This window comes from Amblyomma americanum, chromosome 4, assembly GCF_052857255.1.
Source record: "Amblyomma americanum isolate KBUSLIRL-KWMA chromosome 4, ASM5285725v1, whole genome shotgun sequence".
NCBI classification, from domain to species: Eukaryota; Metazoa; Arthropoda; class Arachnida; order Ixodida; family Ixodidae; genus Amblyomma; species Amblyomma americanum.
This window is the reverse complement of record NC_135500.1, coordinates 208,249,951-208,277,450: the sequence shown is the minus strand read 5'-3', so window position 1 is coordinate 208,277,450 and position 27,500 is coordinate 208,249,951. Positions and strand designations below refer to the sequence as shown.

Here is a 27,500-nt window from a genome sequence, read left to right as displayed (position 1 = left end):
CGGAATTAAAGGGAGTCGGTGGTGCACTCCCGCCCCCTCACAAAGAGAAAATTTTCCAAAAAAAACGCTAAACCACATTTTTCTCGACGAAAAATGTCCAAAAAATGCATGGCGCGATTAAGTTCGGACACCTCAACCACCCCGCAGAAGCCTTGCCCGATTACAAAATTAAATCGGAATACAATGAATTTAACCTATAGGAGCACTTAATTGTATGCAACATCCGGCCCCTCGCTTTTCTTAAAGGCACCTGAAAATAAAAAGGGGGTTTCAATCCACAGTAATTAGGTATACAGGTGAAGTTCATGAAGCAACACAAAGCCTCATGTGACCGAGGGACCAAATGTATAGAGTCGGCTATATAAATATTTAGCTAGCGCGCGCGACGGCCGCTTTTTCTGCGCTCCTGCACTCTGCGACGAAGCACACTTGATGAAAGCTCAATATTACGCACGGGCTTATTGAGCCTGTGCTAAGATTTGACATCGTCGCAAGTTTGCTCCGTCATAAGCTGCAGGAGCACGGAAAACGCGGCCGTCACGCAAGCCAACTAAAGATTTGTCCGGCTGTACATATTTTCATAATCTCTGCGCAACTCCGCGGATAACTGTCGCCTTTTACGGTAAAGTTAAGCTATGATCGAGTTCGACTTGCAGAAATAAAGCCGAGACTCGATGGAGACATTGGGCAACTCCGCACGCCTGAGGCTTCAGTACGTGCTCCTCAAACAACGCACTATGCAAACCGTCCTCTGTTCCATGGCTACTTCTTCCACAGCCAGCGGCGGTGGTCCCTTATAGGACGACGCGCGTGTTGTTCAGTGGTTGTTCAATAAACGTTTTATCTCTCCCTCTCAGCGGCAAAACACAACCTTGTTCGACCAGTGACAGCGCCAAAGAGACCCCCCCCCCCCCTCCAAAAAAAAAAAAAAATTGCCGTTCCACACAAAAATTAGCCAACTGCTGCCATGAGACGCTGACAAAGACGTTTTTAATAATGCGGTTCCTGTTAAGCCCCCTCGCTGATAAACGGAAATATCAAGCTCTGGCGTACCCGCCGCGGTGGCTCAGTGGTTAGCACGCTCGGCTACTGATCCGGAGTTCCCGGGTTCGAACCCGACCGCGGAGGCTGCGTTTTTATGGAGGCAAAACGCTAAGGCGCCCGTGTGCTATGCGATGTCAGTGCACGTTAAAGATCCCCAGGTAGTCGAAACTATTCCGGAGCCCTCCACTACGGCACCTCTCTCTTCCTTTCTTCTTTCACTCCCTGCTATATCCCTTCCCTTACGGCGCGGTTCGGGTGTCCAACGATATATGAGACAGATACTGCGCCATTTCCTTTCCCCAAGAAACCAATTATTATTATTATTATTCAAGCTCTCGCCTCTGCATTTTGTTCATATTATTTATCTTTTCCAAGGAGCACTGAGGCATCCTACTTACCTAATTTTAACACGCCATTCCCCCTTCTCCCTCCCTTTCTCCCTCTCTGCGCCGCCCCACTACGAATTTCCTGGCGCCGTCCCTGTATTCGACGCAAGCTGGCTCTATGAGGAGGTTTTAGTCCGACAGGACGTGCAACGTGTCTGCCTCCAGTGAAATATTTCTTTTTGCCATCGGACCTCAGCGGACACGGATATTACGTCTTTATGCTCAGTACACAGCTGCCCCCGCTATATACATCCCTCTATATTGCCTCGCCCACGTAGTACACACTCAGGCATGACAAAAACAAAGGCGGCATCAGCCATTGCGAATCAGTCCTGCCACGAAGTCTTCCATTCCACCGGGCTTCCAGATGTGCTGGCTGACGCTGGACTCGGCCCATGGCGGAGATCCGCTGCCGGACTGCATCTCCACCACGCGCGTGGTGCTCTGGTCGTGAGGGTTCTTGTAGACGTAGCGCCTGATCTTGGGACCCGCACCTCCGCCACCTCCGCGCCTGCCCGAAGATGTGGCCGACGCCGTCGGGCGGTAATCGTAGCGTCGCGATTCGTACTCACTTCCCCTGGGCCCGTAGTGACTCGGCCCATAACTGCCGCCGCCGCCACCGCCTCTCCCTCCTTTGTCCGAGCCGTAGCTGTCACTGTGGCGGTATCCGTATCCGCTCGGTTTGACGGGGTAACTGCTGCTGTAGCGCGTCTCGTAGCCGTGGCCCCTGGGCCGACCCTGGTTATCGTCGTCGTTGTAGTGTCTCTCGTAGGACGTGGCGTGGTTGGTGCTGTAGGTGCGCTCCGGGTAGACCTTTTCGTAGGCGTACGCGCGTTGTGTGTTGTACCCCTTTGGTCCCGAGCCGTACTGGAAGTGTCTGTGGAGAGGCAAACGGCAGAACATAGCAGGGGTCTGCAATGTCAGGCTTGTGGCAGAGCCACTGAAGTAAAGGCTGTATACCTATTCGGAACGTATGCTCCTCCAAACCGAAGGGAGCAAAGTTTTGATGAGGAGCCAATGTATTTTAGCATGGTGCGCGAGGAAATGCATGTATTAGACCTCAGATGAACATAAAACGAATTTAGAAAACCCTCAAATTGCACGCAACCTGCTATTTGTGTGTCCACTATAGAACCATTGTAAAACATAATTCTGTTTAGGCTCACGTTATAAGCGCTGTTTCATCATAAGGAGTGCCCTTCCTTCAGGACAAAAAAAGTGGCTAAGTCCAGTGCAGAGATTAATGGGTTATGTTTTTCGATAGACGTTTGCATCAATATATATATTTGAGCTCAAGTCCGAGCTGCCTTGTAGGCGGAGTAGGAACCCGTGTCCCTTGGATGCGCCCGATGAAATGGCCGTCATACCGTGCATTGCGACATAAGCTACTTCTATTCTTACTCTGCTGCCGGCTCAGTCTCTATTCGCTACCGCATTTACTTGAGAATGTTGGGCTCCTTTCAACGTGTTATACGTGGCTAGCCGAAATCATACTTAGTGACCTTATGTTTACATCTAGATTTAGCCTAGGGTGACAGCTACCTAACTCCAGCATCAACAAATCAGAACAGTGCATGGTCGAGGGAATCCAAGCTGCGCTATGCAATGCACTTGCTCTGCTGCTGGACCGATTACAATTTCAGAGCCCGCAAAGTATCTAAACCCCAATAAAAACAGTCATGCAAACGAGGAATTGAGGGAAGGACGCGTCCGCCGCGCTCCATCGTCTGCAAGGCTGTACCAACCTCATGGCGTGTGGAAAGCCGAAGCCAGGACTCCCACCATGGCCGCCGCCGCCGCCACTGTAATGGTCCGTAGCCGAGGCGTAGTAACGTTCACCGCTCCGATCAGACGGGACAGCCTTCTCTGTCCTGTACATCTTCTGGGATGAGGAGGCGGCTTTGAGCACCTCTTCGCTCCCTGTGGCACTGAGAGGGGCCTCGTGGGTGACGGCCTGCGCGAATTCGAAGCCATCGCCGGGGGTCGCCGCCAGGTCCCACGTTCCCGGTACGCTTTGTCCTTGGCCGCTGGTAGCCTTTTTTAAACCATTTCGTTGGCTGGCCTCCTGGTCCGCAAGTGACCTCGCGGTGAACTCTGCGGCCACGACCAAGAGAGCGAGAACCTGTGAAACGCGCGTTGCAACAGTTAGCGCTAGGAAACGCATCCCAGAATCTTCGCCTTGCAGTTCTCGGTGCCTAAACTGAGCATGTGAAAATGCCCATTGAAAATTATTTTCTGCCATATAAAACCGCCGAAGGGAAAGCATATGTGCAAGAAACATCATGCGCCGCTCGCTTGGCGAAATGATGTCTAGACACTTATTGTCTTTTGTGGCAAGTGCTAACTTTATGATAAAGGCGTTGCACGGTATACTGTTCTAGGTCAGTACAAATAGTGGACCTAAACTTCTCTGCGTGCTCGTGTGCGTGAATCCTTGTACAAAGTCATTGTTATTCAGCATTGTCACCGATGAACTTAGCGATCGGGTCTATGCTAAACGTGATCCTCTTTGATGTCTGTAAAGTTGGCTTTGCGGAACTCCTGCTCGTCAGGCGGCAAAGCCTACCTAGGGCGGTGCAACTGTGCACCTACGACGTTGTCCCTTGCGCTATACACGTAGAAGACGCCTCCCAGCGGCGAAGCACACTCACCCTAAACAAGTAGTACCACGGGCCTATCCCGCGGCGTCCAGCGCTCATGCTTGCCGTTGCACGGTTCGCGAGGGCCCTAAGCAGCTTCTAGACGCGGGCGCGCGGTGGGGTTAGCCTCTTAAGTAGAAGATCGCTCCCGACGCTCGTTCGAAACCGGGCCAGCAGGTGTCAGCCATTGACTGGTCCTTCGCGCGCCGCCTCACGCCTTAATAAGAGCGGCGAGTGCATGCGTGCGAGTCGGCACGCCGTGCCGTGCGTTTCTCGCCATGGTTCATTCCACTGCGTTGGCGTTTCGGCAGCCACAGGAAGGCTGTGTGTAAGCAGTCCCTGTAACGGCGCGTGGCCGCGAGGCGTGAACGCTTCGGGTGACACTCGGCCACGGGGAAGCGGACGCACTTTTTTCTGTACAGTGTTTTTCTTCGCGTTCGCTTTCCGCCTCGGTGGGTTCGTTTCTCTTGCCCCTCCCAATCGGACTGTCTCGCTTTACTTCCTTCCTTGATTCTCCTGCGGAAGCAAGACGCAACGAGCCAGCAGCACTGACCGTGCGCCCGCACGATGGTGCTCGTGCTCGCTTGTGAAAGTTCGTGTTGACGACAAAATGAACGCTATCGGAGCGTTGCGGAACTGCTTATGGCGAGCTTGGACACAGAAATACTACATCGAACGTAACGTTCAGAAAACTGTTCTAGAGGTAAAGCGTGCGTGTGTGTGTGTATGTGGGGGGGGGGGGGGTGGGTGCGAGAACAAGATGTGCTTGACTGCTTAACAAAGTATATAGCGAAGTATACGCTTCGTTATCAAACATTTTTATTTGACTCGACGTTTCGATTAGGGGACCGATATATATATATATATATATATATATATATATATATATATATATATATATATATATATATATATATATATATATATATATATATATATATATATATGGTTTGGTTTGATTTATCGGGGTTAAACGTCCCAAAGCTACTCAGGCTGTCAGGGACGTCGTAGTGAAGGGTTGCGGAAATCTCGACCACATGGATTTCGTTAACGTGCACTGACTCGCACAGTACACGAGCCTCTATAGAATTTCGCCTCCATCGAAATTCGACCGCCACAGCCGGGATCGAACCCGCGCATTTCGGGTCAGCAGCCGAGCGCCATAACCACTGAGCCACCGCGGCGGCATATGTGTATATTGATGAACAAATCACACGCGCAACCTGTACATATTTATTATTGTGCAAATAGTTTGTGTATATTACCTCTCCTCTCTTCCTGTCCCCTCACATCTTTCATTTCATTTCTCTATTCTGCCTGCTATCCTTTATTTCCGCTTCCCTATAACTCAGGTGCGTAAGTATCGATGGCAGATGCCGGTAGCGGAACCCGTGACAGTTGATACAGTGAGTGAGTAGAACGTTTAGTAAACTGGCCCATTGGAACCTCTGCTGAATGTTGGACTTCACCTAAGATTATACATAATTTTAATTATAGGCTTTCTGAGTAAAAAGAGCGCTTTTTTAGCATGTGGCATCGTCACGGGGTGTAGCGCATCAGAATACCGATAATACGTGCTAACTAGAGGCTGGTTAACTAATTCTGAAAAGCTAACATTAACTATTACTGTTATGCTCCTTAATTATTGAGAGGCGCGTAGCTCAACGTAAGAAGATATGCATATCATTTTTTAGAATTCATGAAACGCGGTTACCTTCAGCACTGTGGCCCAGCAAATTTTGGCTACACCACGCCAAAATACAAGCGCTTTCGAGAAGCTTGCAGGCGAAGCAACCTCTAGAGTGAACGTAACTCATCGAAAGAGTCAAAATTCGTTGGGCCCCAGCGCCAAGGTAATTACCGCGTTTTCGAAATTCTAAAAACTGACATGGATATTAATTATACGGTGGGCTATCCCCCCCACCCCTCACTTTGACACTCGCACTAGTCTCGGAGCAAACTTCAGCGTCGTGTTATCAAAACGAAAAAAAATAATTTTAGCTCAGCTAGGTGAAAATAAAAAAAAGTACCCAACCAACGCACCTTTACGACGTTGCCAACCGAAACCCAGTAATGAAATAGAAGGCTGCAACACCTGCAACCATGAATTCCCCGCAGCCTTCTGTCCTGCGCGTTCTCACCGCACAGCGAAAGCTCAGACACACGCGTTACACCCACGTAATGATCCTGTGAGTTTGATTTTCTTGTGACTAAGTGGAGGGGATGAGAACTCTTGAGGTAGGAGCCGTGGCGCGCCGCACCCAGCATACCGCGCGCGCGGCAGAGTCTGGTGTGGGAGGCGATATCAGGGCACAAACAACTCGGTGTGGATGGGGGGTCACTAGCAACGCGGTCTCAACGCTGCGACAGGATAGCTGGGCGACGGCGAAGGAGGTAGAACGGGCTAATCCATTGGCACTCGCAGCAAGAGGATGTTGGGTCTTCGAAAGCCCCTCCCACCGATGACCGCAGTGGACGGCCACGCTTCCACCAACAGCACGCTGCAGTCATCGGACGCGCTGAGGAATGCAGAGTGCGTGCTACGAGTCGCCCATTGCCACGAACTGCAACGCCGCGAACGCCACCTGGAACAGTAGCATCATGTAGTAGAGCCGTGAAGCTGCGCAAGGGACTTGCGATGCACCGCCGCCTCACAAGTTCCAAAAGGAATGGTGTGGGCACGCCGAGGTGGGCGGGAAAGCTGCCGTGAATCCGTAGCTACGAAGTCCAAGACAGCCCAGTGATGAGAGCAACAGCTGCCGCGCGCTGGGGCTTCAGTGCATGCGAACGGCTGGGGGCTGCGCGCATGGGGGGGGCAAGATGGCCTCCGCCCAGCGAGGAAGTCGGGCGAGCGACATGGAGGCCATTCCTGCACCTCTGCTGGAAAATGGCGCAGCGAGGATTGCCGATAGTTGGAGATGCCTGCAGGGACCGCCACACCATGCTGATATTGGGCGGCAGCAGGGGAACCGCTAGAAGACGAGCACGCTGGTGATCGCCGACGCCTGCCCGCGGCAGGGAGCCGTCGGCCCACGTGCAAGAAGCGCATGCGCCGAGAGAGATGCGCGATTAACCGCTTCGTTCGGCTGCTCGAACAAAACTGCTTGATCTCTCAAAAGGACGAGTGCTAGAGCAAAACCTTCTCACCTCGCAGCTTGTGGCGCGAGGGAGAGAGAAAAGAGAAAGAGCAGCCGATTTTTATTTCTTGTTGAAAATCCCAAAAAGGTATACCCAGTTACCTTTCCGGGACGAAAATGGTATGACTCATTTTTTGTGTTGCTGCCTCACACTCCCGAAAGAACGTTTCTAGACCATTAATGGGAGCACCGCCTTTTTGCTTGTGTATATGTCCTGCCTCTACGCTCTAGAACAGGGGCTGGGACATTCCACCCTTTTTGGAGGCACATGGGGAGGTGCGTTGCTTGGTGGGTCAGGACATGCCGTGTCGAAGCCCAAGCTTGGACACAAAATGCCGCAAACTTTTTGTTTTGTGACGTCAGCCCGTTCCGCCACGAAGGGAAGGGGGGGAGGGGGGAGAACCGACGGCGCGCAACTGAAGGCAACAGCGAGGGAACATGGCAATGGGAGAGGGGGAAGGCATTCTGCGACGACTCGAGGTTATACTTTTTGCACCCCAAACATATTCCTGAAAAATCGCATAAATCCCGATTTCCCCCCGATTTCTGGCACTATTCCAGAACTACTCTGCCCCCAGTTGGTGCACAGGCAAGAGGTGACCGACGGACAGAGACGAAAACCAGTTGACGTTATAGAAATTGGGAGCCGTATTGGATCCATTGCAGAAGGGGCTGCTGAGTCAGTCGTTTGATGACTATCGACCTCTCTTGATTTCCGTGATCGGCGATGTAGACCCACTTCGCGAGTTTAACAAGTACTTGCTGAAAGCAGCCAGACTAACACAGCTGGGTGTTGAACTCGTGGACTATTGGCACGCACGACGCAACTGTGCGCTACCCCGGGCTAGAAAATATCGCGTTGACAATGTCATGCAAATAGCTAATGGCAGCTGTGACGTTGAGAGAGCGTTCTCTCAGCCGAGATACCTCCAAAGACCGGACAGGTCTCATATTGAAACCAAAATGCTGCGCATGCAGATGATTAGGTATGCTAACAAGGACGTGTAAAAAGTCGATGACCAGCTTGTGTGAATGAAATGTTCATGTCCCAAAACTGGTCCAGGCTCTTTACTAGTAATTATCAATTAGTCAAGAAACGCCGAATTCCGAAATATTTTCTTGAGAACTCCGATTTTTTCCCGCTTATCAGCCTGAAACGTAGCCCAAATTGTTACCCTTCGATTGAAAAAAAAAATCGAATAAATTATTACAGTTCGTAAATTTCACCCCCCCCCCCCCCTAAAAAAAACGAATTTCGCTGCGGCTGCGTTTTTATAGAGGCAAAACGCTAAGGCGCCCGTGTGCTGTGCGATGTCAGTGCACGTTAAAGATCCCCAGGTGGTCGAAATTATTCCGGAGCCCTCCACTACGGCACCTCTTTCTTTCTTTCTTCTTTCACTACCTCGTTTATCCCTTCCCTTACGGCACGGTTCAGGTGTCCAAAGATATACGAGACAGATACTGCGCCATTTCCTTTTCCCCAAAACCAATTAATTAATAATAATGTTTCCACGAAAAACCCGATTTCTCCCCTATTATCGAGTTGAAAAATAGCGCCCGATTTTTGCCCCTCGATTTTGAAAAAAAATATAAAACCCGAAAGCGAAGAACCCTAATTATACTTAGGGTAATAGAAGAGGCAATGGGCTAGGTTCGCATATGTAGACGACCGGGCAGTTAGGAGGGGTCCGGTCGATGAAAGAGGCGGGAGGGGGTGATGACTGCATTCACTTGGATGTGCCGAAGAAGGCGAGCCTCCGGCACGGTGAGTGATGGACGAAGAGGAGGGTAAAGGCGTTTGTCGAGGCAGAGTTCGAGGTAGATCTCCTTGATGGTGCGGCGCAGGGAGCGTATTCCACCGTCCTCCGAGGGCTTGAGCCAGAGGATCAACGGCACCCGGTAACGAGTGTCGCGGGCGAGCTGATGGGCTCAGAGGTGCTTTAGATGGGCCAGCTCATTGTCGGCGTCTCAGCAGTCGTTTTCCTATCCCCCTTTCTTATCAGTCACTGCACCTGGCTGGACTGGCTTGGCGCTGAAGGGGAAGAACAGCGTCGACTAGTCTTCCAGGCGGTCGAAATGCTCGGCCTGTAAATCATGGCTGAAAAAAAGGTCCCGTACTACAACTATTACTTAGGGGTTGGACTTTCCGGTTTAAACCGATAAATAATAATAATAATAATAATAATAATAATAATAATAATAATAATAATAATAATAATAATAATAATAATAATAATAATAATAATTGATTTTTGGGGAAGGGAAGTGGCGCAGTATCTGTCTCATATATCGTTGGACACCTGAACCACGCCGCAAGGGAAGGGATAAAGGAGGGATCGAGTGAAAGAAGAAAGGAAGAAAGAGGTGCCGTAGTGGATGGCTTCGGAATAATTTCGACCACCTGGGGATCTTTAACGTGCACTGACATCGCACAGCACACGGGCGCCTTAGCGTTTTGCCTCCATAAAAACGCAGCCGCCGCGGTCGGGTTCGAACCAGGGAACTCCGGATCAGTAGCCGAGCGCCCTAACCACTGAGCCACCGCGGCGGGTTTAAACCGATAAAAGTACCCTGAATTTAATTTTCTGACCTCCGGTTTAAATAAAAAAGGTCGGCATCCTTGACATGCACACCCCGGCAAGCTGACCATAATAGAGTAGGAGTTACTCAGTCAAAAGAGAAAATTCACAGCCATATGAGCGTAGTTTGACGGCGTTCCGTTGTAAGTAGCGCGGTTGTGTGTGTAGGTATTGCTCTGCTACTTTCCACGCCACTACAGACTGAGAGGCTCTACCACCCCGTGTCGCCAAATGTCATCTGCTTGGCGTTGCGGTCTTCCCTGGCATCAGCTGCTCAGTTTTGGTTAAGTAGGTTTCTCCACTGCATGTAACGACACTCGCAACAATGTACTCAAGTGATTCAGGACAGTGGCATGTTCCGACTACTATGCAGGACGGTTAGCGGCAGTTCTAGCGCTGTCAACACGCTGACCGCGGGATGCCCCGCCCTCTTGCTCAACTTTGCGTAGTAGCCCAGCGATTGGATGAGGCAAGCTGCCTTTTAGAAATCAACTTGTACTTGCGTTTCTGTCAAACGGTTCCATCATTTAACTTCCGTTACTTTTTAAATTGGCGACAGCATTTCCTTCTCTAGCACAGCTATACGTGATTTGCCTGAAGAAGGAACACACACACACACTCACACACGCACACACGCACACACACACACACACACACACACACACACACACACACACACACACACACACACACACACACACACACACACACACACACACACACACACACACACACACACACACACACACACACACACACACACACACACACACACACACACACACACACACACACACACACACACACACACACACACACACACACACACACACACACACACACACACACACACACACACACACACACACACACACACACACACACACACACACACACACACACACACACACACACACACACACACACACACACGGCATAAGCTGAATGCTCAGCCGAAAATAAAGCTAAGATAAACTCGAACTGACGTTTGACTGCACAGGAATGCGTCACGCCAAATGAAGAAAAAAAAAAGGAAACTGTGCTCGGAAATGAAAACCGAAAAGTTTTAACTTACATATTCGCTGTTCTTACAAGTATATATGGTTCGAAGAAAAGGTCGTCGTCGTCACTGACTTGCTCATCGTGCGTCACACAGCAGAGCGAAACAAACAAGCAGAAACTTTAGCTGTGCGATAACAGTACCTAGAGAGGAGAGCCTGAGATAAGAGACTGTGCCGGCAACAAAGGTATCCTACGTTGGCTTAAAATGACCCCCCCCCCCCCCCCCCCCCCCCACCAAGCTTATTCAAGAAAAAAAAACATTTTTGTTTGTTTCAATCTCTGTGCACAATAATATCGTCTTGGCAAAAGTGCGATATTATTAGTGTTTGCGAAGCTCCTTGATGTTAAACGAAGAGCGGAGGAAGTTACAACAGATATAAAGATAATTAAGAGCCGTACAGAACGGCAAAGATGCTTTTTATTATTCGTTTATTCGGCACACTAGGGAGCTAATTCAGACAATCCCTGCATACTCCTGACGCCGACAAAAGGAGGAGTTTATCACGTAAACAACTGAGGTGAAACCATCACTGTTTCCCTTCAGAATGAAATTTCCCCTGAATGATGCTAAAAGCAATTCGTACACTCCACCAAAAATGAATATAAAACGAGCAGATAAGTTAGAGCGCGGAAGTAAGGAAAACACGCAAGGAAAAAATGGAAAAAGATCGCGTCATAGGTTGGCTTCCCTCGTACCTTTGGAAACCCCAGCTCCCGCAGCCCCGTTGCAGGGAGAGCGCCCGCAAGCGAGCCCAGCACACCCACCACTTTCTCGAATTCCCCCTCTCGAATTCCCCCTCTCTCCGCGAGCACAAAAGCGCTTTTTACTTCTCGGACCACCACCCTCCTCCGAGGGCCGGTCGAACTACGTTCTCGCACCCCTCTCCCTTCCTCGGACCGTCGCTCCGCTGGCACCGCCGGCGTCCCCTCCGACATGACGTCCATGGAGACACAGGCGAGTTTGTTTCTATTTTATTTCGTTGAACATCGGTCGCATTTCGTTGCTCTCACCTATTTGCGCCGCGATATTACTAGTTGAGGTACACCTAGGCAGTGTCCACATTCGACTGCGGCGTCCAGCACCTTTTAGAATTTGAACGCTCGCGAGATTCGCTAAACCTGCCGGAGCCACAGCCACTACCACCATGCTGTACTTGACAGGCGAGGTTTTCGCTGGATCCACAGCCAGTTGCTATCGTAGCCTTTCAAACGCGACAGTTGACCGCGTAACGTTCATTCGTTTGTGTTCCACGCTGGATTGCAACGGTGTTGGACTTTTGTCGCGTCCCGCACACTCCAGGAGAGAGCGCGGCGGTGCCCAAATGTAAATAAAAAGAAAGGGCGAGTATGTCCGGAGAGGCGTCCCCACCGCTCACAGCTCACATCGCGAACGGCCCTGCTGTGTGAGCGTCGTCTTCGAATTGGCGAAGGAGACTGAGCGCGCATCTGCCGCCAGAATGCGTAACTTGGATTATCTGCCACTCCAGGCTTTTCCGCGAACATGATAAATTTCAGCGAGCGCGAGATTACGTTACCGAAGCTCGGTTTTGGCGCCAAACGAAGGTACTGTTGGAACACGTTAAGAGCAACATCAAATAATGCTAATGAATGTTTCCTTTGAAGTCGTTGTAATCGTAAAATTTCTCCCTTCCATACAGGCGATCGTATACGAAAGGGCACGGGAGCAAACGCCGCTGCCAGATTTATATTCTCTCGGGAAAGCGTACGTTCTGGTGAGGTCGTTATTCATGACAAAGGAAGGCCATAAGCGACGAAAAACAAATTCAGCCGTGGTTGCATGACTATGTAACATCACAGTGCTTACGACAGTGTCATGACGGCTGGTCACCAATCGCGGAGATAGAAAGGTTACATTGCGGTTGGTATGACGCGGGGAAGACTTGCTGACGCCAAGCAAGGCCACATTTCTCCGTTTCGTCGTCGGTGGCGCTTCCGCGTAAAAAAGTAGTTTCAGATGCAGCGCTTCTGTCGCGCTATGTCGGCTGTTTGGTTGTGCAGCGTCAACATTGCGGACCATATGTAACTCGCCAAGGAGTGTATCAGCGATCTTGCATCCCACACTGGCCGTTTCAGTGAAGTTATCAACGTCATTTCACGCGGAGTAGCACGACAACAAATGCTCGCCTCCTTGACGCCAAATTGTTGATGTGTTGTGACTGGTATTACAGTTATTCGGACATTGTGACCCCAATTCGTTGCCTTTTAACTTGTTCTGAATGGAAATAGCGCTGTAAGACCTCTTGTTTATTTCGGCTGTTCTTGTTATGTATCCAGGTGAGTCTCATCTGTTACTTGCCTTGGCTTGAAAATAGGCTTATTTCCGTAACGTGTTAAGAGAAATAGTCAATTACTTATATTGCTGCAATGCCACTTGGACACGACGTAGATCGCCGTCGTCAGCTGCTGTTTCGTTTGTTGCTGTGCTTCCGAAGGTGTTAGTCCCTCGGCTTTTGACCATTTGCCAGGTCGAAAGAGCGACCTAACTGGCCGGTTTTCACGCGTTACGAAGGGAAAGACTGAATGATTGGCTCTGTCGCAACGCACTGCAATTGTCTCGCTGTCGACGAGCAGGTCCTCTCCAGATGTTAACGGCAGTCGTGTATTCTTCTTCTCCGAGCATTCTTATTCAAGTGGCCTGTGAGAAACTGTTGTGATTTCGAGCGTCCTTCAGTTCAACGCCAATGAACCGTGCGGCAGAAATGCTCTAGCAATGATCGCGGACGTACTTACTCTCGGTACACCTTTGCCGCGCTATGTTTAGCTTGCCTAGCCCCAGCCGAGCCCTCATTTGCCATCATGAGTCATAACTCGCGGGAAATTCCCGCGAGCGTTCGATGATGAGGGTTGCGCAACCTCTCCCCAGTATCGACCCCTGTGAAGAGCGGAACATGACGGCGCGCCTGCTATCCGCGAATGCAGCTGTTACACGACTGCCTGTAACGTGTTTCTTTGCTCGCGAGAAATACCGTACCCCATGACTCGGTCATACCCGGGGGACTGATCAGCAGCCCGCGTATAAAGCTCATTTGCGTCAGACAAGATCACGTGTGTTGGAACGCCGTACCATCGGTGAGCTTGTGATCGGCTTGCGAGCATCACGCGCTGACACCGCAAATCGGAAAGTAGCGCGACGTATTGTGTTCATTGCCAAATGTGTTGATGTTCAAAGTTTCGGGGTGCTTCTCAGCTCCGGAAAAAGCACTTGTTTGCTTATACATGCAGTTCTCTATCACCATGTCGAACATGTGCTCACCTGGCTTTTTTTTTTTTAGTGTTATCTAGCTTTAGGTATCGCCTACGTACCACCTGTCTGGTAGATGGTAGTAGGCCATTCATTCCTTAAGGAGTATTTCTGGAAGAAATTAAGTGTGTGGCTGTTTAGTCTGCCAGTTTATAGTTGAGGAAATACTTTTTGTTGATGGCTTGTGTATCCAGTGTCATGTTTATGAATTGCTCATCACCTTTAATGTGATGGCTTTGTCAACATAACCGCTTTTCATACATGTGCATTGTGACTATTTTAACAAGAATTACAGTAATTGTCCATGTGGATGGAGCATGGCTATGATCGTCAGGAGGGTTTGTTTGTGTGTTGATCATGAAGGAATGCCTGGCATGTGCCAGTAATATGAAAGTTACTCTCAACCCCAGTACTAGTTTACATTATTTTTAAAAAAATGTCGGACGTGTAAATTTCACCTATAACAGAGTGTATTAAAAATGTCATTACTGGTGCAAACGCAAGAACTCCTGCGAAGCAGGTAATACTAAAAGAACTTGATAGTAAAAAAAGCCTTAATGCATCGGCATTTGCCTTGGCTCATGCCCTATTAGAGAAATTTGCATAAATTTTGGTACCTTGGGCAGCCTGCTATGCTTTTTTCTGCTTTGTGAGTGATGCCGCTACGTTATAAATTGTATCTGAGAAATAACTTGGAGCAGGATAAAATGAGGTACTTTCTGTATGCAGAGTTTTGAATAACAGTGTGAGCCTGTGACAAGAAAAAAAATGATTAAAACTGGAAAAAAAGGCTGGAATGGTGTCATGTCAGTCTAGCCCAGTCATGGCTTGTGGTTTTGTGTTGTCATGCCTAATGCTAATTAAAATGCTATTGTGTGAAATATGAATTCATTCATTTGCATATTTGTTCAAAAGACTACTTTTCATACCCAATAAATGGGGAAATAATTAATTGCAGTGGGGCCATTATTCAGCTGCACTGAAGAAGCAAAATGTTTTGATGTGGACTTTTTAGTCCTTTTCAACAACTGCACTGCCTTGTACTCGATCTTCTGATAGCCTGCCTCTTAGCATTTTTCCAGTAATTAGTGCCTTTTACTTCAAGGCTGTTTCTGGATTGGGATGATATGGATAAATTTAATAATGCTACCATATATTAAAGGGATACTGAGCGTTTATTGGAAGTTGGCCTTTATTGATAGTATACTGTGTTTTAATCGAAAAGAGGTCACTCTCATCAAAACTGGAGTTTTTATCAGCTAGAAAAGACCATCGCTGGCTGATTTCGTAAGCAAATCACACTCATTGACACTGATTTTTGGAGCGCAGATCCCAGAGGCTGGGCTGCACCACTGGTTATTTCAAAATTCTGGCAACCAGCTCTTTTTGATGTAGACTTTACGTAGGGGTGGAAAAATTTTGAAATTAAATTTTCTTAGCCATAAATGTATCTTGCTGTTGGAGAAATGTCAGCAGTCCCAGGAAAAGCCAGGGAATCAATTTCCACTGAGAACAATAATCAGATGGAGTTGTACTCTGTGTCCTTATAATAGATTGCAGTCAGCAAGAATTCTTACTCGTCCCAGCATTCCATTCCAGCAGAGGCTCTCTTTCTGTGTAGGAGAGTCGCCCATCCTAAAGTATGCCTACGAGATAAAATTGGATCATAATAGAACGTGTATCACGAGGAATTGAAGTGCGCGTATATGTTGCTGAACTGAAATAGCACCAAATTAGTTTCTTTTTCTTCATGCTGCTATTTTCAACTTGCACTGGCAAGTTGCAAGCACTTCGTAGTGTCCAGAAGAAGGTTTTGAATGATGACATTAAAGACTGAGTTGAATGGTTGACCTTTTATGTAAGTGCAGGAGTCCTTTTATCAGTCAGGTCAGGTACAGCTAAGTTTTGCTTTGTGTAGCACCAATTAGTGCAAAACTATCGACTACAAGTTAAAAAGCAGCGCTTGTTCTGTTATATCGCTGTGTCTCCATGTTGTGCTGAGAGCATTTTAACAACTTCACAAAGTTTCATTGCCTAGCGTCATTGATGTTGGGCCACCAAAAGCTAACATATGCTTATGCTTACTGTTGTCAATGAAGGAGAGAACGATATTGATATTTAATGAGCCCTCGTATTCTTCAGTGGACCAAAATAAAGTGTGCACAATGACGTAGCGCTGTGCAGAAAGATGAGCTCGGAAGTCTCACTCTGGGAAAGGAGAACCAAGACTAGGAAATCTACATAGTGTTGCTCGCATGTCTCTAACAGTCATGGTCTTGTTCTGGTGACAGAAATGTAGTTACATGCCATTGCATGGATTTCGCATTCACAGTTTTCATTCTTCTCTGCAGAGCATGGTGAGCAACGGGTACAGCGGCCCCAGCAGTGGCGGGGGCGGGGCCTTTGACAAGCTGGAGGACGCCATGTCAACCCTGAACAGCCTGTTCTCCTTCACGAGCCCCGCCGTGAAGAAGCTACTGGGCTGGAAGCAGGGTGATGAAGAAGAGAAGTGGGCTGAGAAGGCTGTTGACTCACTTGTCAAGAAGCTGAAGAAAAGAAAAGGTGCCATCGAAGACCTTGAGAAGGCCCTCTCCTGCCCAGGACAGCCGTCCAAGTGTGTGACCATCCCGAGGTCCCTTGACGGCCGGCTTCAGGTAGGTTGCCTGTGATGTTCCTTCTTTCAGTTTCTGTTTCGTTATTCTTCTTGGTGAAATTAGATTTTTTTACTTCTGTTCCTCTGTTGACATTTGCTGGTGAGAAAGTTGCAGTTATGAATGCAGCAATTCCTTCTCACTATTCAATTCGAACTTTGGTGTTGTTGATGGTGTTGAGTACATTGGGGCACTGTGATCGCCGCCTTGAAGTTGATGGTGTTGTGTTTCGAGATTGGCTAACAAAAATGTCCTTGACCATGCTTTGTTGCTGAAGGTGATGTGTGGCAGCATTGCCTCTATTTCATTTCTTGGCATTCTCTAGCTTATAAAAACAGCATTTTCTGTGAAAGTAACCTCTTTAGGAAACATGGGGGGGGCTTCTGTATTCCTTGAACTTGGCTTTGCCACTCATCTTTGTAGCTTTTAAATTCAGCACCATTTTACATATTGCTGAAGAGTTCATCCACCTACTGCAAAAGCTTTACTTCTGTAGGTTTTTCACATAGTCTTAGTCACTTGGGAGGTCCAACGGCATGTCATTCTTTTTCATAGGAATTCTTCTTCCTCCTGATCATTGCTTTCATAACAGTCACATCTTTAGCCTGCTCCTTCACTCTCTGCTGTGTCATGAATTTGTCTTTTTTCGTTGCTCACCTTGTCTGCTTGCGATGTCACGTAAATGGGCATTATCGGGTGCAGGCTTTTGTGGCATTGTGCGTTTATTCGATGCACCAAGTGGATATTGTTAGTTTGGATGGTCAAAAGTTTTTTCAAAACCGAAATTTACGGCAGTGGTACCTAAAACATTTGCCTCTTCTAAAAATGTTCATTTTCTTAGGGCAGCATATATTGAATTGGTGTAGCCAATTTCTGTGCTAGTGTTTGTTGTGCTCATTTCTTCAATTTATATATTTATTTAATCACTCGCAATGCCTTAGTTGAATCTTAGACGGGCCAGATAGTAGCTTTATGTTTCTCTGTACTTGGTTATGTTTGCATGATAGCCCTTGTCATTGGTGGTTTTGAAACTTCATGGATGATGCAAGTTGCCTCGTATTGCACCAGCTTATGGTTGCTTTAACTGCTGTTTTCTGCTCAAGCAGTGATGGGTGCATGTTGGCGACTGAATCTTTTGTGTTTTTTCTTGTGTGATGCACAAATTTCATTTCTTACGTTAACCTTGTCTTTTCCTTTTTCTTTTCCCCCCATAGGTTTCACACAGAAAAGGCCTGCCTCACGTCATATATTGCCGGGTCTGGCGATGGCCGGATTTACAGAGCCACCATGAATTGAAACCTCTCGAGTGCTGCGAGTACCCGTTTTCAGCAAAGCAAAAGGAAGTGTGCATCAACCCTTATCACTACAAGAGGGTGGAGAGTCCAGGTGATTCATCTTTAAGCTGTTCTGGAATGTTTTCATTGTATTATGGCATCATCACTTCACTGAGATCTCACATGCCTGTACACTGAGATATCACATTACACGGGCCTCTAGCATTTCGTCTGTATCGAAATGCAACTGCCGTGGCCGAGATCGAATCTGCATTTTTTGGGTCAGCAGCTGAGCACTATAACCACTGAGCCACCGCGGCGGCTCGCAAGAACTATGAACCGTAAAGCCAAGGACACGAACTCTTGATGTATGGTCGTGGTTGACTACGTTTAGCCGCTTTTGCTTTCCTTGTCTTCAGAAATAGTGTGCCAGTATAAATTGCAGGTGTCTCCCATAGCTGCGTTTTTAGGCAAGGAAACCTTTTATCATCTTGGGCTTTTGCTGTTTTGTTCAGCCATTTTTTTGTTTATTTTGTTTCTTCCTTTTTCCTTTTGAATGATTGTTTCTTAAACTGGTTTCCATTTTCCATCATCCCTTCTCCTTTCTCCTAAGCTGAATGGACATGTCAACGCTACCATTCTCTCGTGACTGTTTCTTAAAGAGTTTACCGGATTTGTACGGACAAACAGAGCCCTAGTAATGGATCAACAATATGCATTGCTGCTGCGCAGTCCTTCCGCCAGTCCTCGTTCCACGCCACAGCGAGTACCCGCCAGGGGGCCATGCAATGATCCCGTCTGTCTACCAGCAAGTGCCCGAGCCCACCATGCCGCACAACGTCAGCTTCTCTGCACAAGGGTTCAGCTCGCCCACTTCAGTGGCTGCGGCCACAACAGGGACATCTGCTGCTTCGGGAACCACATCTGCTGCGGGTGTTCCATCTCCAGGCCCCAGCATTGGCAGCTCTGCACCTAACAGCCCCTTTGGACTGCCTGGTTAGTGTACCTGTACCTTTTGTTCTTGGGTTGTATACTTGTCCACTTTGAACTTGTCTATTTCAGTGTTCAGTTGGACTGCTCTTGGTTGGCTGGGTTAATGGGTTACTCTAGACTGGTCTTTAGAAAGGTCCCAAAGTGCTCCCATTTGCTGGACCTCGTTTCTTTCACTGCGTTAGCAGTATAGGCCTCTTTCCCCACAAAATCCGTGGGCTGTCTGCATCTCTCTGCATGTGTGTGCAGTTATTTAATCCCTCACCAGTCCTTCACCTGTTGCATTAGAACAGCTTTTGCTACAACATGGTAGTTGTAAATTCAACATTTATTGGTTTCCTTGCTTAAGGAGAGAGGAGAGCATGCTGTCAAAAAGAAGGTTAAAAGGAGTAGCATGTGTGTATGTGATTGGCTGCACATTTATAGGATTGTACATGCTGCATTGTCCCTGCCTTAGTGGCATTCAGTACGCTAGGAAGCATGAAAGGCCTGCCTCGGTCTCTGTCTTGTTGTGGGCATAACTGATCAGCCGTTTCTGTTCATTCTGTGCACAGCAGATACTCCACCTCCTGCCTACTCAGCTCAGGACGACAGTCAATCTGCCACTGATGACCAGCCCCAGTCGATGGACACGTCGACTGTTCCTCCTGGTATGTGCAACAAATGAGAGTTGAATACTGTTAAGCGTATGCAATATGAATGGTAAATGTAATTTGTGTGGTGTTTGAAACACATATTTTGTGCAGATATAACACTTGACTGAGAGAGTTGGTGCATGTGCATGTATGCGAGCAGGTCATTTCGGGTACACCAAATTTAGTCCAACCCCTGTTACAACAAAATTTCCACCACATTGAAGTATTTTTGATTCCCCGTCATTAAAGCGTATAAAGCAATGCGATTATTTATTCCCCCACTGCCCTGCAATGGACAATTCTCGGTGCATGGTTCCGTATCAGTAAAGTTTTTGCAAATAAGCAGCGGATTTTTTTTTTTTATGTGCGTCCAAATACGCCCTCAGAGTTCAATATCTCCTGTGATTTCACCAAAAACGGCTGTCAAAGTGACTTTGCACTTTCAGTGGCACCGCTGACATTCCTAGTAGAAACGGAATTAATGCGAGGACATGTGCGCATAGTGATGCTATCCAGCACATGACAGCCTGCAACGGTTTTTCGAACAGCTCGTACTCTGTGTTCCGAGAAGGCCGTGCTTTGGTTAAGAAAGAGCACAGCATCGCATATTCTTTCGCGTCACCAACATGAATAGCCAGGTGGCGCCAAGGCTAGCATAGAGTTCAATAAAAGCGGTACTTGTGGTTAATTTCAGTTTCTCGCTTACGATTAGCACTTTATTGCAGACGCAGCTAGTTGGCCCCGACAGGAGCTGATACCTGGGCAATGGATTACCTGTACTAGGTTCACCCTCGCATACAGTAATTAGTCAGTGGTTATACCGAAAAAAAAATATGCTGCCACTGTCTGGAAGACGTTGAAGTAACGAGCGTTAGCTGTTTGGTAGCGTAATCTATCGTCCATGCGATGTATTACCACATGATTAGGATACTTTTCCATACCTCACGGCGAGCGGCCGCCTACCGCCTTGAGGCCGGATATTTTTGACCACTTTGGGCCGAAAAAGTTTTGCGACTCTTTGGAGGGCCATTTTTCCTTACCTCAAGGTGGTAGGTGCGCGGTCGCCATGAGGTATGAAATTGTGAGCTGCCGAGTGCCATCACAGCCACCATATTAAGCCTAACCATAACTGAATATTAACCTTATTAGGCGATATTGGTGTCTAACATTGTCTACTCATCGATCCCGTTACGAATATGGCATTAGTTAGATCATGACGTCATCGGTTTATTATAAGCAATTAAATCTAAGCATAACCATAACGAAATATTAACTTCATTAGTTAATATTGGTGTCTAATGTATTCTACTCATTAAAAGATTCCAAATATCTTAATTCATATTATGATGACCTCATTAATTACTGAGTTATATAAGCGATTAAACACAGTCACCTGACTAGTTAATTATGACGTCACAAAATCAGTGACCTCACCAATCAATCACCAATTGGGTTGCTATATTGATTTACTAGGGGGCCACCGTCTTGATTTCCTCGGACTTAAAATTTCACACCGAAGAAATCGAGAAGCATGATGAATAAGAGCTAGCGCTCTTATAATGCTAACGCTGTTATAATGCTGTAGCCTTTCGACTTATTTAATGAGATTTAAGTGCCTGTCAGCAGTAGCAGGTAGCAACTTTAAGCTTTTATGATAAGCGGTGGCTAGTTACAAAGTGCTTTCCCTGCGGCTTCATTGCGGACCACATTAGGCCTAACGGTACCGTTGCAGTGCCAGTCAGTCGCCAGTATGCTGGGCAACAGCGGAATGGTAACACGACGCTTGCTTGGTGTCACTAAGTGATTGATGCTGTTGGTTAGCACACATTTCAGACCTGTGGTGCAGGATAGTGACCTCGTAGTGCCCCAGCATACAGTATCCAGAAAATTGTAAAATGACGGAAGTTGTTTGCGGGTAAGGAGCATATATGGAAGAACCATTTACGGTCTGCATCACCCTTTTGTAGAGTGGTCGAGCGGTGCGCACCAATTAACAAAAACCGAAATAAGACAGTATGCGGTGTCGGGTAAATTGTTGTTCAGGTGTTATTCCCTAAGGTATCATTCCAGCACCACTAAAGCGTGCACAACCGAGAAAAGCTGAGGTCACCTCGTAAAACCAAGTGCGACGTGCAGAATGGGTAGTCTGCGATGCGAGCGCCTCATCCAATGTGGCGAATGCCTAGATTTTTTTTACTAGTTTTGGTGCTCGCAGCGATGAGGAGCTGGCATCCCAGACTATGAGTGTGACAGTCGGCATCCCTTGATCTCAGCTGCAATGACCGGGCATGATAGTAGGCTATGCTCAGGTACAAGTTTTTGGGGCAGTAAATTTGAGGCTGTAAGCTTCGAGCTCCGAGCCTATCGGTCAAGCATAGGCCAAAGACCCTGGACACACAGTCACAAGGATGATGAAAAACCACTGCAGAATCCTATACAACTGCCACAGAAGTCCAAAGCAAAGCTTGAACACAGTCTTTCAATGAAGCAGTGGAAACCACCAGAATAATGGTGGTGCAGGCCAAATTTTCTGGCTCGCTTGAGATACAAGGATTGTATCATTACTTTGGAATTTCGTCAGTGTGCAGACATTGAGAACGTCGGATAAACTTATGCTCCGTATCACAAGTTCATGTAGCAAAGTGGAAGCTACAAGTGCAAGGCAGTGGTTTCCGCAAGTGTGTAATTCTCAAACCTGTCTGCTTGTGGTGGCTTGAATAGGTGTACATATCATGGCATGCTGCAGGCTGCTTGTGGATAGCTGTTACTGGAAAGTGCATTGCCTCCTTAGAGTCATTGCACTCAAAAGCAACAATGGTGTCATGTTAACATGGGCTGGTAATATTTTTTTATATTTTTTATACAAATACCTCACAGGTTCCACACTTGGAACATTGAGTGAGGGGAGGGGTTACAATATTTAGCAGACAAAAGATGGTACAAAGTGGAAAGAACAAAAAATAAACAATATCAAATACATTGGACTGCAAACAATGATTACACCGTACATGAAAAAAAAAACCGTAATATATTGACACAGAGGAAAAACAGCAAACAAATAGTGGCACTGCATGGATTTGACAACACATACGAAAACAATTTATGTACAATATCATGGATGCATGAAGGTGGTCAATTCGTTTTTGAAGATTAATGGGTCACGTATGGTAGCAATGCAATCCGGAAGGCCATTCCAACACTTGATAGCACGTGGCAAAGCAGAAGAATTAAACACGAGTGTTCGGCCGAATAGACGTTGGAAGCTAAGATTATTATGTAGGCGACGTGAAGTGCGCATTGGGCGTGTAAGTGGCAGTGTGGACGCGTGACGACTGTATATTAGTTTCTGTAGTAAGCAAAGAAGTGCGATATCCCTACGTGTCTGTAAACTTGTTAGCGATAAAGATAACTTGATGCTTGTTACGCTGGAATGACGGTTGTAGTCGTGAGAAATAAAACGCGCTGCACGGTTCTGAATTGCTTCGAGTGAATGAATTAAATAAGCCTGATGTGGTGACCAGATTGCTGATGCATATTCGAGTTGGGGACGGACAAATGTTAAGTATGCTAGCTTGCGGGTAGAAACAGGTGCGCTATGAAGATTTCTTATCAGGTAGCCAAGCGTGCGCGATGCTTTAGCAGTTATGCATTGAATATGTTCCGCCCAAGAAAGATTTGAAGTCAGATAAACGCCAAGGTATTTATAGGAAGACGTGCGGGATAGTGTGACACTGTTAAGGGAATAAGTGAATAGCGAGTTTGAATGCTTCCGGCTAACTGTCATGATTTTACATTTGTCAGCATTAAGTGTCATTTGCCATGATGTGCACCAGTTAGTTACACATTCAAGGTCCTGCTGAAGAATTGCATGGTCAGTGGTTGAGCGGATTTGGCGATGAATTATGCAGTCATCGGCGAACAGTCGGACCGATGATGTAAGATGCGATGGCAGGTCATTTATGAAAATTGAAAATAATAAGGGACCGAGAACACTTCCCTGAGGGACGCCAGAAGTGACGTCACTAAGGGGTGATGAAAAGTTGTTTGTTACCGTGAACTGCTTACGAAAAGATATGAAGTTCCGGATCCAGGAGACAGTTAGCGAGTCTAAATTAAGCGACGATATTTTAGCTATAAGGCGACAATGGGCAACACGGTCAAACGCTCTGGAAAAGTCAATGAATATGCAGTCAGTCTGGTAGTTTTCATCCATGTTCTTGAATAAATCACTGGTAAGTTCAATTAGTTGTGTATCACAGGAAAACCCTTTTCTGAATCCGTGCTGGCGTGGGAAAAAGAAATCATTGTTCTCGAGATGGCGCGCGACGTTAGATGCAACGATGTGTTCAAGTAACTTACATGGAATACTCGTTAGTGGTATGGGGCGGTAGTTTCTAACTGTGTTTTTGTCGCCAGATTTGTAAACGGGGATTATTTTGCCAATCTTCCAGTCATAAGGAATTTCGCCGGTTGCTAAAGATTGCCTGAAAATATGACACAGAATGATACTAGATGGATGTATGGTGTGTTTGAGAATTTTTGTATTTATTCCGTCTACCCCTGAGGAAGTTGATACCTTAAGACTGTTAATTAGAGACGCTACGCCTTTTGCTGTTATATCTATTGTAGTCATGAATGGGTAATTGAGTTCTTGGGGTTGAGGTAGGTTGGAATAGTCTTCGGTAGTGAATACTGATGTGAAGTAGTCATTAAACGTGACTGGACAGTTCTGTTGGGGTATTGGACATTTGTTTTCATCAAGCAATGAAATGGTGTCCGACGTGCGTGACGGGGAAATTGTTTTCCAAAATTTTGCGGGGTTATTTTTTATAAGCGATTGAAGGTCCTGTGATAAAAATTTATGTTTGGCCTTCCGGATGGCATGGCAGTATGATGCTTCACACAGTCTGTGCTCAGCATGCGCAGAATCAGTGCGCAATCGTTTCGCGGCTCTGAAAAGACGTTTTTTCTTGTTTTTCAATGCTCGTAAGGAATTGTTATACCAAGGTTTAGATATGTTGACCCGTAATGTTATTCTCGGAATGTGTTTGCGCACCAGTTTCGCTATTTTTTCTTTGAACAAAGTCCAGTTTTCGTTAACAGACCGGGATGAAAAATTGCGCACAAAAATTTCGGAGAAATGCTCGAGACAACGATTAATAGCATCAAAGTCAGCCTTCCTGTAATTTAGAATCTGTTTTGGTTGGGTGCGGCGTGAGTAATAAGGGGCATTAATCGATAACTGAAGAAGCTGATGATCACTGAACCCGTCATTATAAGATATATCACTAACCCTCTCGGGAGCAGATGATAAAATAAGGTCTAAAATATTAGCATCGCGTGTTGGAGCATTGACTAGTTGAACAAAAGAAAAGTCGAGTGTTAGCTGCATGAACTCATTAGAGGCAGATGAATGTGAACATAGGTTCAGCCAATCAATGTCTGGGTAATTAAAATCCCCGAACAAGAAAATGCAGTGCAGCTGCAGTTTTCAGCAGTAATCTGCCTGCAGAAGGATAGCGGTGTAATGGAACATAAACTTAAGGTGTAAGTGCTGAAGTATTGGCCTTCATAAGCTTTCTTTGACAGCACATTTATGTGTGCCTGTGTGACACAGCTGGCTGAAGCTTCACTCCAATCAGCTCAAGTCATGAATTTGGTTTGTGCAACGTTTCAAGAACTTGTGTCTTTTCACAGCGTTTTCCCTTCAACACATTTTATGGGCTGATACTCCATAGCTTTGAACAGCAGAATGCTGCTGACAGACATTCCCTTTGGGCTCTGTGCTGCGGCGGGGGGGGGGGGCCCTTCTGACGAGGACACAGAACTCGTCACGTGGCAGTGCTGACTGCCGTCTGATAATGGAGGCGCCTGGTGGGCTCACAGTGCCTCTAACAAACTGTATTGCACAGGCATGCTTCACATTTCAGCTGCCGTACTGCCGTCAGTTGCAGCTCGTTTACTGTGAATCTCAGAGCCGATGTGCACGTGGAGAACTGTTCAGTCTGAATTAATTGGTCACTATAAATACTGGGCATGTAAAATTTATTAGGCTGGTAATTGTTTGACACAGGCTGAAAACTTGAATGTGTGCGCACTTCTACCGATGACGGCGACTGTGTTGGAGGCCTGCTGCATTAACTCATCAGAGGCTTTGCTGCACTTGATCATGGAGTGCACATCTGAAGCATTGCCTCTCCAATAACTTCGATGTTTTCATTGCTTCCATATTTTAGCGTGCCATTTCTCTTTTCTTTTTGCGCCGTCAGCCATGATTAGCCTCAATAGTTCCCTCCCCCATGTTATATTCATGCAAATAAGGCAAATTAGCCATTTTCTCATCATTTTGTTATTATACTGACATCCATAAGAACAGTAGAGTTTTTTGTGTTTTGTTTACGTATAGAGTTCACGTACACAAACATGAGAAGTCTACATAGCATACACGCATGTCGTTTCAAACCCTTTTAGTTGCACTTTTGCGACAGACGTCGCGCGTTCTTCCTAGCGCCATCTACTGCCAGATGGAGACACTGCTGTAGCCACTGTAAGACAAGGCGAGTCAAAGCCAAGCTAGTCGAACTGTGTCGGAGCGCTGCTTTGTTAGGCTTAACAGCTGGGAAATCGCCTTTATATCTGAAAAACAAAAGCTATTTGTCGCTTGAAACTTTATGCGAGGGTAAGAATGGGCAAATCGATGGCGAATACAACAGTTTAGAACACAATATCGCATCGAGGGATTAGCGACAAAGCTGTTATTGCTGTGAAGCGGCGGGCAGGGTGCCACCATGTTTGTTTAACGCTACGTACGCAAGCATCGCAAAAACCGCAACTTAAAAATCCGAATCTCACGTACGTACGTGAGACTCTTGCATACCCTTTGCATTCTGCGCATGCGCACTGGTGACCCGTAAGAGCTCTACGTATGTGAAGTCTCTACATATGTGAAACTAAAACTCTCTAGTAGCATAAAAAGAAAATGTGGCTGCTGAAACACAATTTTGCAAAAAAGCTCAAGTCCAGAATTTTTTGCGGAATTGCGGGAAACTGGAGGCCTCAGTCATGGTTTGTGTCACTATTCAAAGTAGTGTGTGTCCTCCAAGAGGCCTCGCTGAGTAGGATTTTCAGATAAGCCTTCATTTGCAGTGGTTTAGGTGCTGGTGTGCTCATTTCATACGCATGCCCTTTTTCTTTTATGCATTAACTTTTTTGCCATCGTTGGCAAGGGAGGGATTCAGGTAATGGATACCAAGCTTTTTGCTTTAATGAAACGGTGTGATTAATGTGACTATCATGATGTGCTATCATCATGTCAACATCAACTTGTCGTAAAATGCAGGATGTTGGGTAAAGCACTCAACAGGTGTTTAACCATGATATAAAAACATCAGTGCATTCAGTGTGGGGAGTGTCTTTTTCCTCTGGTTAGTAATGCAGAACGTTGGGCCAGTTTGGTAATACGTTGTGCAATACAGCGCATAAAAATATGGCACACAAGGAAGAACAGGATGAATATGAGCACACTAACAGCTGAAGTGAAATTGGGAGACATCACACCTCTTCTCAGTGAGCATGCACATATCTATTCAGCACGTGTCAAAAACCTGAAAACAAGCCAGGACATGATGATGCTGTATATTTAAGATAAAGTAAAAGACGGAAGAATGGTCGTCTTGTACTTCAATCTGTCTTCTCCTTTATCTCCTGTACATCCTGTACATAGCATCCGTCTTCTGATTTTTAGTTTACCTTAAGTATGCAGTATTGTTGTGTCTTTGTTTGTTTTTATGTTTTTGATGTGCTGAATAAGTGCACACATGTTCAGCGAAGAGAGGTATCTC

At 46.8% G+C, this 27,500-nt stretch overlaps 2 protein-coding genes across 10 annotated transcripts in view; one reads left to right on the top strand and one right to left on the bottom strand.

The window, feature by feature from the left end:
* Positions 1-1,502: 1,502 nt before the first annotated feature.
* Positions 1,503-11,783, bottom strand: LOC144129990 (uncharacterized). Its single transcript, XM_077664039.1, has 4 exons — positions 11,544-11,783; positions 8,938-9,126; positions 3,176-3,552; positions 1,503-2,307 (listed from the first exon to the last, which is right to left on the bottom strand). The coding sequence occupies exons 1-4, from the start codon at positions 11,781-11,783 to the stop codon at positions 1,743-1,745; spliced, it is 1,371 nt and encodes a 456-aa protein (XP_077520165.1). The 3' UTR covers positions 1,503-1,742.
* The window catches only part of Mad (mothers against decapentaplegic homolog 1), a 33,617-nt gene continuing 17,765 nt past the window's right edge, over positions 11,649-27,500 (top strand). For 2 of the 9 annotated variants that reach the window (XM_077663182.1, XM_077663181.1), the window contains exons 1-5: positions 11,649-11,802; positions 16,461-16,763; positions 17,975-18,146; positions 18,767-19,030; positions 19,582-19,674. In XM_077663182.1, coding sequence (XP_077519308.1) covers positions 11,782-11,802; positions 16,461-16,763; positions 17,975-18,146; positions 18,767-19,030; positions 19,582-19,674 — 853 coding nt within the window. In that variant the 5' untranslated portion in view covers positions 11,649-11,781. Of the gene's footprint in view, positions 11,803-12,807; positions 13,143-13,233; positions 13,938-16,460; positions 16,764-17,974; positions 18,147-18,766; positions 19,031-19,578; positions 19,675-27,500 lie in introns of those variants that run through there. The other 7 variants (XM_077663180.1, XM_077663179.1, XM_077663188.1 and 4 more) reach the window with 4 other exon arrangements.

Bases quoted from the DNA above. Each gene is read 5' to 3' on its own strand.
- LOC144129990 (XM_077664039.1), bottom strand. From the start codon at position 11,783: ATGTCGGAGGGGACGCCGGCGGTGCCAGCGGAGCGACGGTCCGAGGAA. The intron at 9,127-11,543 runs GTACGAGGGAAG...TGAGCCCATCAG, and splicing joins GGGAGCTGGGGTTTCCAAAG to CTCGCCCGCGACACTCGTTA. The intron at 3,553-8,937 runs GTGAATGCAGTC...CGCGTTTCACAG, and splicing joins GCCTTCTTCGGCACATCCAA to GTTCTCGCTCTCTTGGTCGT.